Below are 20931 nucleotides of genomic sequence, written 5' to 3'. Positions count from 1 at the left end.
ATCCTGGGACACTCAGGCCCTAAGATCAGTGCACCCAGAATCCCTCGGTTTGGCAAATATAAAAAATGACTGAGAGCGGAGTTCATTCTTCAGCTTCTAGTCCAGGGTAAGCTACGTGTGTTTGCCTTGGAAGTGTTCCTGAAAGCCTACTATAAACAGGTTGTGGTGTTGTTCTTGAGAATGGTAGAAAATTGAACTGAAACCCAAGCTTCTTATCGCATGCCCCTTCAAGCCAGAAAAATGTCCCATGGATAATTGATTCAATTCCACAAACTTGGAGTGTATGCTCCAACAGCCATGTGCATGGTCCTGCTGCTGCTACGCTTCAGTCGTGTCCGACTCTATGCGACCCCATAGACGGCAGCCCACCAGGCTCTGCCGTCCCTGGGATTCTCCAGGCAAGAACACTGGAGTGAGTTGCCATTGCCTTCTCCATTGTGTGCAAGTGAAAAGTGAAAGTGAAGTCGCTCAGTCGCCTCCGACTTGTAGCGACCCCATGGACTGCAGCCTACCAGGCTCCTCCATCCATGGGATTTTCTAGGCAAGAGTACTGGAGTGGCTTGCCATTGCCTTCTCCGGTGCATGGTCCTATGTATCATCAAATAATTATTCTTAATCCTACCCTTCAGCAATAAGTCATAAGCAAAACATTTCTGGCCAATAATAAAATAATAATAAAATGATAAATATGAACTTGAGTGTAGTTGTTTTTTTCTTTAAGTTCTTTTAGTCACTGACCTGCACAACAATTCTGGAGCCTGGCTATATCTCCTGCTAGCTTTGTTCCAGTAGGACACCTCAAATAGAAGATTTATTATATTTGATCTGGAGCAATATTAGTGATCACCTTCTTTAAATTTCTCTTTTTAGAGAGGGAAGAAATGGGTCTCAAAGATGCTAACCCACATTCCAAGGCCACAGACAATTGCTAGCAGCCAGTTCTTCTCTCCCAGGGTGCTTGGGTGTGCACAGCAAGGATGAGCAGGTTAACTCCACGGCAAGTGAAGCCAAGCCCACAAAGTCCTCAGAATTTAGGAAAATAAGCCAGATGCACATGTGTGGAAGGTGAGGCATCTGCATTATATCTCAGATGAAACCCCAGAAGGGCACCATAGTTATTCAAATGACTAAGCACTCAGCACCAAGCACTGAATCGATACTCATGCCTTAAGAAGGAGCAGTCAGAAGACCAGGCTGCCTAAGGATTCCCTGGGCTCCAGACCCTTTGCTTCATGCATATTAATTTTAAACATTAATATTAATTAGTGTTTAAAATTATATATCCTATCTGCAGTGGTATAGAGACAAATATAATCCAGGCTGCATTATATTAATTTTTGTTTCTGATTTCAAAGAATTTAAAACATGTTCTTAAGTTCCTAAAAGTATGGTGGTCAAAACTGTGTCCAGTGCCCCTGCAGATTATATGGATTGGTATGTGTGAGTTTGTCATTCTTTGATGCCCCAAGCAAAGGAATGACACCCCCTCCTCCCCACCAACAAAACCAGGACTGCAAAGCCTCCGTGGTTGGGGAATGAAGGGGCCCCTGCTTTCCGCTCCTTTCAGACTTGGTCTCAGCCTCCTGGGAACTCCAGGGCTCTGGCTCTGCCTTTCTGAAATGGGAAAAGATGAGCCAGGAGTTTGCAATATAACCTCCAGCCGGCCAGGCCAGATCTGCTGTGGTGATCAGAGTCCTAACGGCTCCACCACTGGTCCTCTGGAGCTGCTCTTCCCACCGCCCGATAGCTGACAGACCTTGCCTCCCTGCACCAGTGCGCTCAGCATCGCAGTTTTCCAGCTCAGTTCAGTCTCTCAGTCATGTCCGACTCTTTGCGACCCCATGGACTGAAGCACGCCAGGCCTCCCTGTCCATCACCAACTCCCGGAGCTTACTCAAACTCATGTCCAAACAGTTGGTGATGCCATCCAACCATCTCATCCTCTGTCGTCCTCTTCTCCTCCTGCCTTCAATCTTTCCCAGCATCAGGGTCTTCTCCAAGGAGTCAGTTCGCATCATGTGGCCAAAGGATTGGAGTTTCAGCTTCAGCATCAGTACTTCCAATGAATATTCAGGACTGATCTACTTTAGGATGGACTGGTTGGATCACCTTGCAGTCCAAGGGATTCTCAAGAGTCTTCTCCAACACCACCGTTCAAAAGCATCAATTCTTCGCTGCTCAGCTTTCTTTATAGTCCAACTCTCACATCCATAAATGACTACTGGAAAAACCCATAGCTTTGAGTAGACAGACCTTTGTTGGCAAAGTAATGTCTCTGCTTTTTTTTAATATGCTATCTAGGTTGGTCATAGCCTTTCTTCCAAGGAGCCAGCATCTTTTAATTTCATGGCTGCAGTCACCATCTGCAGTGATTTTGGAGCCCAGGAAAATAAAGTTTGTCACTGCTTTCATTGTTTCCCCATCTATTTGCATGAAGTGATAGGACCGGATGCCATGATCTTAGTTTTCTGAATGTTGAGTTTTAAGCCAACTTTTTCACCCTTCTCTTTCACTTTCATCAAGAGTCTCCTTAGTTCTTCTCCGCAGTTTTTAAGGAGACAGAAATCAGTTCGGACCTTATATTAACAGTATAATTTGATTCCGAGTCTATTCCTACTTCTTTTGCTATTGAGCGCCACCTAGCGATCACTAGGTTTCATCGCATCAAAAAAAAAAGTCCACCGTAAAGGCCTAACAGGCCCTCAACCGGGACCAGCCCTAAGAAGCCAGGGTTTCAGCCACACTGAGCTGAAATCCTGCCCTAGGATGGAACCCTATCAAAGCAGATGCCTCACGTCCTGTCCAATATTTGAGTGTTAGGGCAGCGCAAGGCAAGGGGATGACAAAATGGTAAAGAATGATGAAGTACAGGATAGAAAGGGAATAATACACAGAACCAAGGATTTGGGACAAGTGACAGGATGTTCTAGGGGAGGCATGTGAGTGCAATGATCCAGAGTTAGTGACACGTGGGCCTGAGACTCTCAGGGGCCGGCAGGAAGGGAGAGTCTGTGTTTAAGCCTGAGCAGATGAGTAGAGTACCTTTGGGATCGGTAACAGAGGGTTTGAAAAAGACAGTCTTGGACCATCAAGGACCTATGAATTTATAAACTGCTTGATGACCTGGATCATAATCTTTTTAGCTTTAACTGTAAAGTGCTTCCAAGTGTCGCCTGCAGGCAGCAAGGACTGTTCACTAAATGCATTTTGATTACATGGTGTAGAGTTGAGAGACAACCTTCCTCAGTCAGCGCTTGGGAATGCTTTTCAAGACCTTTAAAATGCAAACCTACTGCTCTGCATGCATGCATGCACGCTAAGTCACTCCAGTCATGTTCGACTCTGTGTGACCCTACGGACTGTAGCCTGCCAGGTTCCGTCTGTCCATGGGATTCTCCCGGCAAGAATACTGGAGTGGGTTGCCATGCCCTCCTCCAGGGGATCTTTCCGACCCAGGGATCGAACCCATCTCCTGCGTTGAGAGGTGGGTTCTTTACCACTAGTGCCACCTAGAAGCCACTGCTCTGTAGGCTAGTCCCCAAAAAACGACACAGGGAAAGCAAGTACTCTATGAACTAAGTGCACTTGTTCTTCACATTTACCCAATTCAGGGCCCCCAAATGTGGATAAATTCATTTCTCGACTTCTGCCTTATGTGTTCAGTTCAGTTTTACTGGTGCATAGACTATGCTTGGCTGGGCTGAAGGGAATATTGGTAAAACAGAAACGTTTTTTAAATAGAAACTCATGTGGTTATCCCACATTTTCTATTACTTTTCAGAGGGGCAGGCTCTGTGCATTCAGTCTCCTTCCCAAGTTAAAGCTGTTTCTCCACAGCAGAGAGAGGGCGGTGGAGACTCTACTATTCCCTCACGGCCTCTGCTTTCAGGACGGCAGGCCTGAGTGTCAGGCTGCTGACAGCTGTTATTTATTAAGCCAGACCCTGGACGTGAATCACCTGGGTTGTCAGGGTAAATGTGAGTTGTTTCCTAAACAGTGACAAAGATTCCTTTATGTAGCCGGCTTTAGGAACTGTCAGGCAGGGAAACTTCGCATTACTCAGGACTCTGTCCACAGGAAACCTCAAGTTGCAGAAAAATACAACTTTACGGAAATACCTAACAGGTCTACCTTGCTGGGAGACCCAAAAATTTGTTTTCAAGGAACTGCTCTTGCCCACCCATTGGACTGGTCTCACTGACCTCCCGCGCTCTCTTTTTCCACCACAGGGAGGCACTGGATCAGGAGTGAACACGAGGGTCAATGGAATCTCATCCCACAAGCTGCCCACACCCACAGGCAGGGCTTCTGTGTGGTCAGTAAACTTGGCAAAGCAGCTGACTGCGGCCTTCACTTGAAGATGCGCAGTAGACATTAGCTTATCAGTGACTCTGAGAGGCTTACAAGGAAAAAGAGAGGGGACTGTAGCTGGAGTCAAAGTCCAGGGGAAAGAGAAACCCATTATGTTTATTTCATCTAGCACTTAAAAAAATAAATAAAAGATTAGCCACCAAGCCTGCTTTTAGTATGTGTGTGTACTAAGTTGCTTCAGTCGTGTCTGACTCTGTGCAACCCCATGGACTGTATCCCCCTAGTCGCCTCTGTCCTTGGGATTCTCCAGACAAGAATACTGGAGTGGGTTGCCATGCCCTCCTCCAGGGGATCTTCGCAGCTCAGGGATCCAACCCGCATCTCTTACGTCTACCTGCATTGGCAGGTGGGCTCTTCACCACTAGCACCACCTGGGAAGCCCTATAAAACATTAAATCCGGCTGAATTCAAGCTCTGCAAATGTTCCTGCATGGGAAATACTAGCTCAGATGATCACTGAAACGATCCCAACTCTGAAACTTCCGAGATCTATGTACATGTTTTCTAAAGCACAAGTCTGTAATATTACAGCCTTCCCCTGCCCGCAGATCCTTCATGGCCCTCACCTCCTGTCAAGTCCAAAGTCCTTAGCACGGCATTCAAGCCCTACCAGAGCTTGGCCTGAATGTACCTCTCCAGGCTCAATTCCCTTCCTTCCCATCCACGAGTCTCTGCTCCTCCCTTGCTGGACTTGCCCTGCTCCCTCTTCACATGCCTGTTTCTCTCCCACCTCCGTACCTCTGCTTATGGTGGGTCTGGTCAGAATTCCTTTCCCAGTCTTTGCACATCCAAATGCAATCCACCTTAGACACAGGCTTCAGCAATCTCCCTGGCCCCTGTATCTCTAATGTAACCTTGTGGTTAGAGTTCTTACACTAGACGAGACCCTTGGCTTCTTGTAGAGGAGCATCTGTGTGTGTCTTACTGTCCCCTCTCAGCTTCTTGAAAGAGTGGCTTCATACCGGATTCCTGTCCCCTAGTCCCTAACTGGCTTCCCTGGTAGCTCAGCTGGTAAAGAATCTGCCTACAATGCAGGAGACCCCGCTTCAATTCCTGGGTTGGGAAGACCCACCAGAGAAGGTATAGGCTACCCACTCCAGTACTCTTGTGTTCCCTGGTGGCTCAGATGGTAAAAAAAAATCCACCTGCAATGCAGGAGACCTGGGTTCGCTCCCTGGGTTGGGAAGATCCCCTGGAGAAGGGAACGGGCTACCCACTCCAGTATTCTGGTGGACAGAGGAGCCTGGCAGACTACACTCCATGGGGTCGCAAAGAGTCTGACGTGACTGAGCAACTTTCACTTTCACTCCACTAGTTCCTAGCACATGATAGGTGCTTGTTGAAATAATCTGAAGGGTAAATAGCTGATGCGATTCAATGGGAAACCCTTCTAGGCAGAAAGAACTGTGGTCTGGGGACCAGTGGCCTGTTGTGATTGTGCCATCAGCATGTGATGATACCGACCTTTTGCTTCTCCCCTGGAGAGCAAGGTGTGCTCAACTCCAAAAGACAAGGAAGGGGCTGGAAGGGGCCACGATTCTCCCAGAGCTAACAGTCTGAGATTTATAATTGTCTGTTGATTTGTAATCTACTTGATGAAGATTTTGAGACAATCCTACAGAATTAAGAATAGAGTGAAAAAGAACAATTGATGACTAAAAACAAAACAGAGAAAGACCTGAGGTCTATTTGAATTTTCAAAGAAAAGAACCTCTAGGGATCAACAAGAGACTGAAAGAGATTTTCAAACCAGGAAGGTCTTGAAACTACTGACTACTGCTTTAAAATGTAACCCTGATCTTAAATATGTGTTTACCAACTAATCGCTGCAGAAAATGTTTGCCTTAAAAAAAAAAATTCTAATAAAGAAAAAGAATTTTATTGAAATATAATCGATTTCTAGTGTTTTGTGTGTACAGCAAAATGATTCAGTTATACATACATAAAATATACATGTATTTTTTCAGATTTTTTCCATAATAGGTTATTACAATGTATTGCATACAGTTCCCTGTGCCATACAATATCTTGTTGTTAATCTATTTTATATGTATTAGTGTGTATCTGTTGGAGAAGGCAGTGGCACCCCACTCCAGTACTCTTGCCTGGAAAATCCCATGGACAGAGGAGCCTGGAAGCCTGCAGTCCATGGGGTCGCTGAGGGTTGGACACGACTGAGCGACTTCACTCTCACTTTTCACTTTCATGCATTGGAGAAGGAAATGGCAATCCACTCCAGTGTTCTTGCCTGGAGAATCCCAGGGACGGGGGAGCCTGGTGGGCTGCCGTCTATGGGGTCGCACAGAGTCGGACACGACTGAAGTGACTTAGCAGCAGCAGCAGCAGTGTGTATTTGTTAATTTCAAATTCCCAATTCATTCTTCCCGACTCCCTTCCCTTTTGGTAACCATAGTTTGTTGTGGCTGTGAATCTATTTCTGTTTTGTAAATAAGTTCACTCGTATCATTTTTTTTTTAAGATTCCACATGTAAGTGATACTCTATGATATTTGTTTCTCTCTCTGATTACTTCACTTAGTGTGATAATCTCCATGTTGCTGATGTGTATATATATGTACCACATCTTCTTTATCCATTCCTCTATTGATGGACATTTAGGTTGCTTCCATGTCTTGGCTACTGAACATAGTGCTGCTATGAACACTGGGGTGGGTGTATCTTTTTGAATTTAGAGTTTCTGTCTTTTCCAGATATATGTCCAGGGGAAAAAAAAATTAATTCTCTAATGAGGTGGTTGTCAAAATGTGCTCCCCAGATCAGATACATTAACATCATCTACATTAGAGGATTTTTTAAATGTTCTGCTTGGTTTTTTCTTAAGTTTTTTTTTAATGTGGACCATTTTTAAAATCCTTATTGACTTTGTTACATTATTGCTTTTGTTTTTTGTGGGTCCTTTGGGGTTTTTTGTTTGTTTGGTTGCTTGTTTTGGCCCTGAGGCATGTGGGGATCTTAGTTCTCTGACCAGGGATGGAACTTGTATCGCCTTAATTGGAAAGCAGTCTTAGCCAGTGGACTGCCAGGGAAGTCTCCCTCTTCTGTTTGTTAGCGCCTTAGAGATACAGATTCTTGGTCTCTAAACCTCCTGCATCAGAAATTGTGATGGTGGGGCTCAGGAGTCTGACATTCAACAAGGCCTCTAGCTGATTCTGATGCACACCAGTTTGTGCATAATTAAATGCGGAGCTAAATATGTCATCACCTGTGTCTGTAAACTCATTCATTAAAGATATAGAAATGCTTGGTTCTCTTTACTCCACTCTGTTCTCACTCCTGTACACGTCACAGTAGGGCGATGGCAAACCTTTTCGATCTTCTGTCTTGACTTCTGCTGGTCCCACTGCTCAGGCATCCACGCATCAGTAAAATATACCCTATTTTCTACAGCGGATCAAGCAGATCCCTGCAAATTCCTGGCCTGCGGCGAATTCGCCCAGTGTGTGAGGAATGAGTGGACCGAGGAAGCCGAGTGTCGCTGTCGATCGGGGAACCCAGGCCCTTGTGCTCCCATAGAGGACTGTGAAGACATCCCGGGGAAGGGAACACCGTGCAGGTGAGGCCAGCATCCCAGCGCTGAGACCCGAGAATCCGTTCCTTAGGCTTCTGAGACACCCATCATTAGAATGTCTTCACACGGTCCCTTAAACCCATGATTCTTAAACTTCAGCGAGCATCTGTCAGAGAAGTACTTGTGGAAACACACGTGGCCGGGCCATGCGAGGCTGTTTCTGATTCACTCAGTCTGGGTAGGGCCCACGCCTGGCTGCTGCTGGTGGGCCAAGGACCACACTTTGAGTACCACTTGTCCTCAGCCTTTCCAGTGTTTCATTAAGACCAATAAGGGAAGAAAAATGAGCCTGTATCAGTTTCTAATGATATCTAATGGCCACTTTCCCACTGGGGGCTCATGGCTAGCTGCTTACACAATCAACAAGAAAGGAGAGAAATTTAGCCCTTTTCCTGATGAAACATACCCTGTGACTTTCAAGTATCTTAAAGACCATTATCCAGTAGGGGTTAAGAAGCAATTGGCTCAGCAATTTACTAAGCAAGTAGCAAGACACATTTCCTAACTTCTCTAAACCTCAATTTTTCCCCGGATAATGAGACTAATAAAACCCCCCTGCTGGCTTGCCGCAAGGGGTATATGAAATGACATTTATTAAACATCTTTACAAAGAACACAAAACACAGAGTATCTATTCAAATAAGGGGGGATTATAATGATGCTGTCAATTTTCCCTGAGTTAATCCCAATTAAAACCCTGACGGGATTTGTTATGGAACTTGACGTTCTGGAAATAAAAATGTACAAGAGAAAATCTTGAAGTACAGTGGTGGGGAGGCCGCTCTATAGGAATACATAACATAATAATCTTTAAAGCATTAAGATACACACAGACCTAGACAGTAGATCAATAAAACATACATAAGCCCCAAACAAAGCCTTATATAGCAGGAAATTTATTTTAACAAGCATTTCAAATCAGTCAGGTAAGTATAGAGTTAACAGCAATAGTTAGTATAAAACTGGCCCTCCATTTAGAAAAATAAAATTAGTTTATTACCACACACAAATCAATATCAAAGATTCAAACCTAAAATTGGAAGTATGAAAATATGAGGAGATTTTTTTCTACATTTCTACAAATTGGGCTTTGAAAAAATTTTTTCCTGAATAAAATCCAAGAAGACATTAAGAAGAGGATTTCCACAGGGCCAAGGACACCAAAAATAAACAGATAAGCAATGAGGTGGGAGAAAAATATTTACAACTTATAGATAAAGGATGAATATCCCTACTAATAGGAGCTCCTACACATCAATAAAAGGTAAACATACTAATATTAAAATGAGCAAAAAATACAGAGGCACAGTTCATAGAAGATATCCAAATGACCCATGAAGCATAGGAAAAGATAATCAATCTCACTACAAGTAGGGAAATCTAAAAGCAATATGGAGATATCATTCGTTACTCATGAGTTTAGCAAAAGAAGGTTAATAGCATCCAGTGCAGATACTATCAGGGAAAAACGAGTTCTATCAGGCATTACCAGTAGAAAAAATGGGAAGATCTTATTGCAAGAGAAAGTTGTCAATATTTTAAATTTGACTAAGATACTCTACTTTTAGACAATTATCCCTACAAAAATACTTGCACTTTGCAATGTTCACAGCATCATTGCTTTGACTCATGAAACAATTGTGCAGCCTATCGGTAGGGGATCAGTTAACTCCATAGTGTGGTGTTATATTCATTGTGAAACATGGCAGTTAAGAGCAGTAAGACGGTCTACTAGAACTGCTGTAGAAAAAGAGCAAGACATTTCATTAAATGAGAAAAGTAAATTTCAGGATAATAAATGCCATTTATGTAATGTATTAATAACAGGAATATGTACGTCTAAGTATTTTAGGTTCAACCATATGGCATTGCCGTTTTGTCAGTCACAAATCATACAACATTACACGATTCATTCTAGTGATAGTCGCTCAGTCCTGCCCAACTCTTCGAGACCCCATGGACTGTCGGCTGCCAGGCTCCTTTGTCTATGGGATTCTCCAGGCAAGAACACCGGAGTGAGTTGCCATTTCCTTCTCCAGGGGATCTTCCCAACCCAGGGATCGAACACATGTCTCCTGCATTGCAGGCAGATTCTTTACCATCTGAGCCATGAGGGAAGCCTACTATTAAGAGACAATGCTAAGTATAGAGACAGGTCAACTTAAAAAGTATCAGCTTGACTTTATCTTGTAATCTGTAGACAATACATTAGAATACGTAATGAATCCATACACCTTTTCCAAAGGAATACCAGAGACAGACAATCATCAATCAGATGAAATAATATAGATGAAGCTTATCTCTCTCAGAGAGATGGGGACTGGGCAAGTGGTCAGGAAGGAAATACAATGTGCTTTTAAAATCATAGCAAATATGTGGACTAATAGGTTCACTTAACTATCATTCCACTTAACAATGGAGAGGAGCAGATTTGTGGTCCACAGTTTTTAGTTATGTGAATATGTTCCTGTTTCACCTGTATAACATAAATGAAAGGGGAGGAAAGGAAGAAAGAGTAACGAGCAAGGCCCCAGTAAGATGTGGAAGAGAAAGGGGTTGCACATGCCCTTTACAAACAATGAATATAATTTCTATTTTAGTCAACCTTATTTCCTGTTTCAGATGGCTATACAATTTGTCATTTTAGACACCCTTCTTCTAGAGGAAGAAAGACCACTTTCTGGGTGGTTATAAATGAGGTCAGCAGAACAAAGCTTTCAGTGATCTGGAAAGCTGTCACGAGGGTTTGCTCTATCTACTGCCTCCACTTGTGCCTGCCTCTGGGGCTGACATGGACCCCAAAATGCAGTTACACAGGAATAAGGTGCCCCTTCAGTTCAGTTCAGTTCAGTCACTCAGTCATGTCTGACTCTTTGCGACCCCATGAATCGCAGCATGCCAGGCCTCCCTGTCCATCACCAACTCCCGGAGTTCACTCAGACTCACGTCCATCGAGTCAGTGACGCCATCCAGCCATCTCATCCTCTGTCGTCCCCTTCTTCTCCTGCCCCCAATCCCTCCCAGCATCAGAGTCTTTTCCAATGAGTCAGCTCTTCGCATGAGGTGGCCAAAGTACTGCAGTTTCAGCTTTAGCATCATTCCTTCCAAAGAACACCCAGGGCTGATCTCCTTTAGAATGGACTGGTTGGATCTCCTTGCAGTCCAAGGGACTCTCAAGAGTCTTCGCCCACACCACAGTTCAAAAGCATCAATTCTTCGGCACTCAGCTTTCTTCACAGTCCAACTCTTACATCCATACATGACCACTGGAGAAACCATAGCCTTGACTGCTGCTGCTGCTGCTGCTGCTGCTGCTGCTAAGTCACCTCAGTCATGTCCGACTCTGTGCGACCCCAGAGACGGCAGCCCACCAGGCTCCTCCGTCCATGGGATTTTCCAGGCAAGAGTACTGGAGTGGGGTGCCATTAGCCTTGACTAGATGGACCTTTGTTGGAAAAGTAATGTCTCTGATTTTCAATATGCTATCTAGGTTGGCTCCCCTTACACCAATTCAATTCAACAAACGTGTTTGAATACCCATGTGCTCGTTGCCATGTTAGATGCTGGGTAATAGCTAGGAAGGGAGGGAGGGAGAAAGGGCCCCATGGACTGTAGCCCGCCAGGCTCCTCTGTCCATGGAATTCTCCAGGCAAGAATACTGGAGTAGGTGGCCATTTCCTTCTCCAGGGGATTTTTTCCATCCAGGGATCAAACCCAGTTCTCCCATATTGCAGGCAGATTCTTTACTGTCTGAGCCATCGGGGAAGCCCAATAAATAGGAAAGGAGGGAGAGAGAAGAAGAGTAGGAAGAAAGGACACAAGAAGAATGAAGAGAAACTCAATTTCTTTGGGTGGTAGAGAAGAGAAATCTGCCACATCCCCTCAGTTCTACTCTTTCCAACTCCTTGATTAAAGATCCCTTTTCAAATGTGAAGTATTAAGCCCTAAGAGTATTATATCCTCTGGAGAAGGAAATGGCAACCTACTCCAGTATTCTTGCCTAGAGGATTCCATGGACAGAGGAATCTGGTGGGCTGCTCTCCATGGGGTTGCACAGAGTCGGACATGACTGAAGAGACTTAGCATGCATGTATGCATTGGAGAAGGAAATGGCAACCCACTCCTGTAGTCTTGCCTGGAGAATCCCAGGGAAAGAGGAGCCTGGTGGGCTGCCATCTGCGGGGTTGCACAGAGTTGGACACGACTGAAGCAACTTAGCAGCAGCAGCAGCAACATTATATCCTCAGCATGAAGATAAACCCCACTGCCCCCATGAGGTGCTTCAGACAGATTCTCACTGGAGAAAAATTGGAGCCCAGGGGTGCTCTGAGCATCTCTCCTGGACCCCTACCACCTGTTCTTTGTCTCATCAGTTATTTCTGTCCCTCACAGGATGCCATCGTTTGTGTGACTCTGGCAATTTACTTATTTGAGGATCAGATGACAAATGAAGTGTAGATAGGTGGGGGCACAGCCACACCCAGCTGCAGACTGGCTGCCTAGGAACTCCTGAGCCCCTAGCCATTCTGAGAGCCCAGGGCAAAGCTCCACCCACCAGTGGACTAACAACTCCAGGATCCCCAGAGCCCTTAGTCAGAGACCCTGGAACCTGGATTCACCCCTCAGAGGGTAGGCACCAGCCCCAAGATCCCCCTGGGCCACAGGCCCCCCTATCAGCAAGCTGTCTCCAGGTCTGAGACACCTTGGAGCCCTCAGTCAGCTGCCCCACTCATGATGGGCCAACACCTCTTTTAGAACATCCTAGATCCCCAGGCCAGCCACATTAGGAACTGGCTCTGCCTACCAGCAGGCTAACACTAGATCCTGGACCACTGGCTCTGTAACAACCCACCCTAGAGCCAGGTTCCACCCACCAGTGACCTGGTGCTAATCTTGGCACCCACCAGGGCCATGTAGTCAGCCACCTTATGAACTGGTCCCACCCACAAGTGACCAGTAGCCGCCACACAAGTCAGGGTTTGGCAATCAAATAGACCAGGACCAGGCACATCTACCAGACCATCCGCAGTAGTCAGCCTGGCACAACAGAAGAGCCAATACTACGCACACAAAGCATGTGTCTAGAGCATGTAGCTCCGGTGACCAGAGGGGAGTGTACCGCTTGGATGCACAGGATATCTCCTACAAAGGCCACTTCTTCAAGGTTAGGAATTGTAACCAACATATCAAATACATAGAAATGAAAATAGCAAATTAAGCAGAAGAATATGTTCCAAAGGTACAAGATAAGATCCTGAAAGAACTAAGTGAAGTGGGGATAAACAATTTACCCAATAAGGAGTTCAAGGTAATGATTGCAAAGATGTTCAAAGAATTTGGAAGACAAGTGGATGAATAAAGTGAGAAGTTAAAAGCTTTTAACAAAGTGAGAAATATAAACAAGCACCAGAGATGAAGAATACAATAACTGAAATTAAAAAAAATACACTAGAAAGAATAGTAGATTAGATGATACAGAGTGAATTGGAAGACAGAGATGTAGAAATCCCTGAAGCTGAGCCAAGAAAAAGAAAAAAAAATGATGACAGATTTAGAGACCTCCGAGACAACATCAAGCATATAAGGGTCCCAGAAGGAGAAGAGAGATGAAGAGGAAGAGGACATATTTGAATACATGAGAGTTGAAAACTTCCTCAGCCTGGGAAAGGAAACAGACACCCAGGTCCAGGAAGCACAGGGAGTCACAAACAGGCACAATCCATAGAGGACCACACTAAGACACGCTGTAGTTAAAACGGCAAAAATTGAAGAGAAAAAGAACATTAAAAGCACCAACGGAAAAGCGACAAGAAGGTAAGGCTGTCAGTTGACTTTTCACCAGAAACTGCAGGCCAGAAGGGAGGGGCATGACATATTTAAAGTGATGAAAGGGAAAAACATACAACCCAGAGTACCCTACCCAGCAAGGCTTTCATTCAGAGTTTATGGAGAGATCAAAATTTTACAGACAAAAAAAAGCCAAAAGAATTCAGCACCACCAAACCAGTTTTACAAGAAATGTTAAAAGGATGCACCAAGCACAAATTCCCATAACTAGAAATATGAAAATTATGAGAGAAAAGAATCTCTTTATTAAAAGCAAATATTAATATATATAAAGTTAATAAATCAACCACATATAAAGCTAACAGGGAGGTTAAAAACAAAAGCAGTAAAATCATCTATATCCACAGTAAATAGTTTAGAAATATACAAAAGTATGTAAAACAAAAACAATAAACATGATCTAGGAGAATTAAAAATGCTGGGTTGTTAAAATGCATATAAATTTAAGAGATCAGCAACTTAAAATAATTATATGTATGGCTATTTTATATAAATCATATTTATTTATGTATTGTCTTTATATGAATGATATCTCATGGTATGCACAAACCAAAAATCTCTAATAGATACACAAATAAGGAGAAAATAAATTCAAACATAACACTAAAGATAATAAATCAGAAAGGAAGAGAATAAAAGAATAAAAAAGAAAAAAAAGAACTACAAAAACAAACCCCCAAAATAATTAACAAAATGGCAATATGCACATAGCTATCAATAATTACTTTATATAAGATGGTGGGGTAGGAGGACATGAGCCATGAACAAATCCCCCCATGAACACATCAAAAATATATCTACACATGGAACAATTCTCCCTGAAAAATAACTGGAAACTGGCAGAAAGATGACTGTACAACCAAGGCTGTAAGAAAGATCCACATGGCATCAGGTAGGAAATGAAGAAAAGTGATCAGGTCTGGACCTGTGTCCCTGGAAGGGGGCTCAGCGGAAAAGGGAGATTACACAGGCGAACACCTTCCCTGGGGAGTGAACAGTGAGGGCTCCAGATTTGACGCCCCAGTCCTAGGGTCCTACATGGGGAGACAAGACCCCCTGGCTGGTTGGAAGATGGCTGGGACTAACAGGAGGGCTGTGGGAAGCCTGGACTCAAGCACACAGGTAAGGTACAAACTTCCTGTTGCAAAATAAATGTCACAGGTACGAAATGTGGAGTGTGAGGAATATCGTCGATAACTGTAATAAATGTGTAGAGTGACACGCTGTAGCTAGACACACCGTGTTGATCATTTAGAAATGTACAGGAATCTTGAATCACTGTGTTGTGTAACAGGAAATAACGATAGTATTACAGGTCAGTTTTACTTCAAAAACAAACAAACTCACAGAAAGATGAGATTTGGGGTTACCAGAGGCAGGATCTGGCTAGGGGGAATTTGATGAAGGTGGTCAAAAGTTACAAACTTCCAGTTATGAAATAGATAAGTACTATGACAGTATGGTAAGTATAATTACCACTGCTGTGACATTATAAATTAAAGTTGAGAATACTGAGTTCTCATGACAAGGAAAAATATTTTTTTTCTCTATTTCTTTGTCTTCTACCCAAGATGATGCATGTACATTAAACTTATCATAGTCATCATTTCATGATGTATGTAAGTCAAAACATTATCTCTACACCTTAAACTTTTACAGTGCTGATGTCAATTATATCTCAATTAAGCTGGAAGAAAAAGAGATTGGAGGCTTTAAAGTTAGTCCCAAGTTCCAAGTTTAAGCTCTACCCAAACTAGTTGCAGTCCATGGGGTCACTAAGAGTCAGACACGACTGAGCGACTTCACTTTCACTTTTCACTTTCATGCATTGGAGAAGGAAATGGCAACCCACTCCAGTGTTCTTGCCTGGAGAATCCCATGGACGGAGAAGCCTGGTGGGCTGAAGTCCATGGGGTCGCACAGAGTCGGACACAACTGAAGCAACTTAGCAGCAGCAGCAGCAAACTAGTTGCGACCTTAAGCTACATTTCCCCACTTTAAGCCTCAATGTCTCATCTTAAAATGAGGACAAGAAGAATAAATCTGTGGATTTGGTAAGCAATACCTTAGATGCTCCTGGGTGTCAACTGCTCTGTGCTGGCATCATTAGAGCTGTGTGACCGTTATCAACAAAGGGCAGCCCTGTAAGGAAAAATCGATTCCCTACCTGGAACTTACAAGTAGTCTCAGAGGGAAATCAGCTGAGGACACTGAGTGTTACAGCTTTGAAAGCAGCATTCTCTAAAGAACCGTACACTTGGCTGCATTTTTGTTATTCCACCTGAAAGTGAAGAGAGAGATGAGGGTGTCCTGAGGGCGAGGGCCCTGCTGGGAAGATGAGGCCCCTGACACACAGCACGTTTGCACCTGGTTCGGGGCTTCATTCTAGCGCCGAGTCACTGCCGTTCGCTGTATTTCACCTTTTTCTTCCAGTTCCTTTCCTCCGTTCAATATTTATGAACAGAGACCATACATTTTTCATTTCCTTCAGGTTTCGATTTTTATACATAGAATCAGTTGTACTAGCAACATGGCAAACTGCTCCCCAGAATAAACAAAATTTCCACTTTCCAAGGTCTCTTTTTTTGGCCTGATGAGCTTGACTTTTATTAATCATAATTACCATTATAAGTGCACTGAACATGCAAATCTACATCTAACAGAGTAAATTATACATGATTTTTCCTCTTCAGAATTAAGCTTTTTCACTTTGTCCTTCAGTAGGGCCTAACATGTTCTCTATGACATTATTTATAACAATGAAAACCATTTCCAAATATAGGGGCCAGATTAAGTACATGATGGTAAAAAGTGAAATTTATGAGGAGGTTTTAATAATATGGAAGTAATGTTTTAATTACAGCAAGATCATAGGTTTACTCACATGCTATACCTCAAATAGGGTGGGGTGGGAGAAGGCCCATTTTTTTTTTTTTCCTTTAGAAGCTATTCCTAACTCCCTTTTGAACCCTTTCTCCACTGGATAATGGAGGTATGGGGGGAAATATGAGAGGGAGAGCTTGGAGTTTAATATACTCCAATCTAGTTTATAAAACTTCATTTGATTAATAGTTCAAATAATCATTTGAGGCAACTCAGCTCCCTTGGGATATACAGCCCAGTTCACAGGTCGTCCCCAACTCCCCTGTCTCCCCCCAGGTGGTATCTGGATGTAAGGCAGAGCGAGGTGGCTCTCCTTGTCTTACAAGATCCTTTGAGAAGTTTCTATTGCCATGGTCCCCTCACCGGTGACCTCTTAGTCCTGACGCCAGTGTCTGCCTGATCCTTGGTACTCTCGGAGCCTCCAATTTGCCCAACTAGGGCAAATACGAACCAAAAATGCTACCTTAGCTAGAGGCAGGAGGAGCCAGGAACTTGATACTCATCCTCTTCAAACCCATCTCAGTTTTCCGCCTTCTTCCACTCAAACACAAGGACAGGAACAGGGTTTCCCTCCTTCCCCCTTTCCCTGAAATTATACTGGACAGAATATTCACAGAAGGGAAAGAGTTTACTGATAAGGAAATATACATCAGAAAACATCTCACAAATATCATACTCATTTTGCAATTTAAAGAGGGAAAAAAAGCAAGGTGCAAAATGTGTGTACAGTATTATCAGAGGTTATATTACATGTATATATGAGAGTCTGGAACTATATACATACAAATTTTAAATACATTATATTTTTAAATTGATTAACAAAATGTTATTACAGAGTTGTTTTTCAGCAACCATAAGTCAGAATTTGAGTTCAAAAATAACCCCACTTCTTGCAAGATAAACATCACTCTTTCCCATGAGCTTTGTGCAATCCTTCTGAGACCATTGCCAATGGAATAGTAAGCCAACTGGAAGGCAGAACTCAGTGGGGGTGGGGGAATGCAGGAGCATGTTTCCCCCAACTCCAATGGAAGACACCTGCAAAAATATGCTATTTTCACGTGTCACAATCATTTTAAAACATTATATGAGAAAACTGTAGCTGCTCTTAATATTGGTAAGTCCAGGAAATAGGATATGTTGTTTTTGCTTTCTTTTGCAGATCACTAGACCAATCTAAAAATCAAGTGTATGAACCTGGTGTTAAAAAGTTCCAACGTCAGCAAGATAACAAGGTAAGACTGTATTTTTATATGTTGGTTTTAATTGTTGAATTAGAATTCTGAAGGAAATTAAAAATATTTCTGGGCCTGACTCATATTTTAAATAGAGATAAGAAAAAACACTTTTCCTTTATTTGCCAGGCTTTTTAATTTTGTGTTTTAAGAGGGAAAAAGGCAATTCCTAATACAAAAAGGATAGAGACAGAGGCTGGCACTAATTGAAATATGTAGACAAAACAGTAAGATTTCAGGGAAAAAAAAGCATATTATAATATTTCTAACCTTTTCTTATAAAAATACACATGCAGTTTATCAAATGCATTTCAACAAGGTTGAATTTTTCATAATCATTATTTATATACCTGGAGTTGAGTAATTATATATATATACATATATATATATATACACACACACACATATAAAATCTTGTGACATGTCTTTTTATTTCAAATAATCAGCTAAAACAAAAATATGTAGGAGAAACATGATTTGTGAACAATGAGCAGCATCAAAAATTCCTAAAAGTTCATCCTCAGATAAAGGTTTCTTCCAGTGTTCAAGATGTCTCTTTGAAAATACTCATCCAATCTTTTTTTTTGACTAAAATTTTATTCTGCAAAGGGAAATAACTTATCTAATAACCAAGTTAGCATAAGAACTTTTAAAATAACTTTTTGAAAAATACCTTGGACAATTTATAGCCTAAAATAACCTAGTTTCAAAAATTATACCTAATCTTTATGGTAAAAAATGAGTGTTAATCAGCCAGTGTCCTGTCCAGTCTACCTGAGATCTCTCTCTCTCTCTCTCTCTCTCTCTCTCTCTCTCTCTCTCTATATATATATATATATATATATATATATATATATACACACACACACACACATATATACGGTGCTAAATGGAAACACACACAACAAAGCTTGCAACTGAAACTCAGCATACAGTCAATATACAGTCAAGAGGGATGCTGAGGCCACCACACACATACATATATCCAAGGGGGCACAAAGAATAATGTGTGCCACTTTTATTTCCTAAAACAAAGAACATTGAAAAGACAGGAAAGGGTCAGACTTGGGCCATAAAATGACAGCAGGACACAGGAGCTGATCATGAAATCTCCAGGATGAAGTGTACACCAACTGAATCCAGAAGGACCAGGGAGAATCAAAAACCACATTTCAAATGAAGCAGCAGTCTAGAATAATAATGCTTGGAAGGGCACATGGTGACTGATTCACAAGCTATTTGCCACCCCTGCTTCAAGATACTGGTTCAGTCTGAGAAGGTTTAGGAAGAAATTGACTACATTCTCAGCAGGTTGTAAAGTTAGAGATATCTGGGGGGAGGACATCTCCCACCTTTCAAAGAATATATCCTAAATGACAAGCATATTATCTCATCTACCAGCAGAGCTAACATTGGAATGAATCACTGGTTTTGACCTTGGATGGCATTTCTTAATCTCTTAAAAATATTTCTCTTCCAGGTAACTATGAAAAGAAATTTGAATTACTGACTATAGGATATGAAGAATTTAACTATCAAGATTGGGAAGGAAATTAAAAACTGGAAGTGTACAAATTACCACCTAATCTATCTCAAGAGAAATGACTTTCTTTCTCAAGGAAAATTGGATTCACTCTCTCAAAATTCTGAAAACCTAGGCAGGCATATCCACTGGTCATCAAAATCCAGGCATGTAATCAACACAGAACCAGGACACATCACATTTCAAATAGAGAAGACTTAGATACTTGAAGACCAATAAATTCTGAAGAAAAAGCAGCTTATTATCAAAACCCAAAACACAATCAGTGAAACATAGTAAATATTTTGGTTATTTCTCAGTGACAGTCAAGGTGATAGCAAACCAGGTTTTTGTCTAGCTGCCCTTAAAATATTGCTCACAGATCATTTACAAGTGCAACTTATTATTTGGGGGCAGGGGGGTGGGATTGACCATATACCAGGAAATAAAGCTCTTCACATGTTAGGATGTACATAAAAGATTACACATGCAAGGAGGTGCAGAATGAATGCATAAGGGACATGAACTGTGGTGAGCACATAGGTGCTCCACACTTCAGTGTCTGTAACTCACATACCTCTTCAGTGCTTAGGCATACTAGTTGTATAAGAAATTACTGCTTACACAGTAGATAATTTTGCTGCCAATAATTCCTAGGTTGTTCCTTTGAAGAACTGGGATATACATATCATGGAAAAAATCTTACTTTTCTTGTAACTGCATAGACCTATTTTAGAGGAAGATATTATATCGGGGAAAAAAGTGAGGTTGTACTTTGTGACATAACCAATTCCTCTTTCCCAACACGGATGAACTGTATGTTTCTACAATTTGGTAACCTCACTGGGTAATCCTGGACACTAACTGTGGTGTGTGCAGAGGTAGACTGGAATCAAAGTGTTCCAGTTCAGCCAGTTTGTAATGTGCATTGAATGAAAAATGAATTCCTCCATATCTCTTTCAAATGTTCAACTATCAATTATATTTGATGCAAAACTTTAATTTCAATAAAATATGATATGTACTATATCTCCATAGATTTATAATGTGTGTTTACTAGGTATCTCCTGGATTTGCTTTACAGATTATGGTCAATGATTTTAAGCATGCAAACCCTTGGGAAAAAACCACTGATATTTGTCTCCCAAAGGCATAACTTTGACCCCTATTCTCGTCCCAATTCTCCCCAAAGTGGAGTGATGATATAGGATGGAGACTGTGTCCTGATAAAGTGCTGCAAAGCCAAGAATGGTGGCAAGACGTGTACCTGCTCATTTCCACGGCCTTGGAACTCCCCAGAGGAAAACGTGCTTGTCAGAAGCATGACAGGCCAACCAGAAGCATCCAAGAACAATTCCATCAAGACAGAAAATGAAAATCTGACGCCATTACCTCCCCCATAACGTGCCCTCCACATGTGAGTTGTGCTGTGACTACTACAGAGAATGCTGCTTTGGGTAAGGAAAGAGAAGTGGGCAGGCACTC

General features: G+C 42.4%; 1 protein-coding gene across 1 annotated transcript in view; it reads left to right on the top strand.

Annotated features, from left to right (window-relative positions):
* IMPG1 (interphotoreceptor matrix proteoglycan 1) overlaps positions 1-20475 on the top strand; it is a 169427-nt gene extending 148952 nt beyond the window's left edge. Inside the window, exons 15-17 of the mRNA XM_027550977.1 lie at positions 7779-7944; positions 17852-17924; positions 19405-20475. Of these exons, the coding sequence (XP_027406778.1) occupies positions 7779-7944; positions 17852-17924; positions 19405-19434 (269 nt within the window). The 3' untranslated portion in view covers positions 19435-20475. The remainder of the gene's footprint in view (positions 1-7778; positions 7945-17851; positions 17925-19404) is intronic.
* Positions 20476-20931: the final 456 nt, after the last annotated feature.

This window comes from Bos indicus x Bos taurus, chromosome 9 (assembly GCF_003369695.1).
Source record: "Bos indicus x Bos taurus breed Angus x Brahman F1 hybrid chromosome 9, Bos_hybrid_MaternalHap_v2.0, whole genome shotgun sequence".
NCBI classification, from domain to species: Eukaryota; Metazoa; Chordata; class Mammalia; order Artiodactyla; family Bovidae; genus Bos; species Bos indicus x Bos taurus.
The sequence above is the reverse complement of the archived record's forward strand: the minus strand, read 5'-3'. Positions and strand labels throughout refer to the sequence as shown.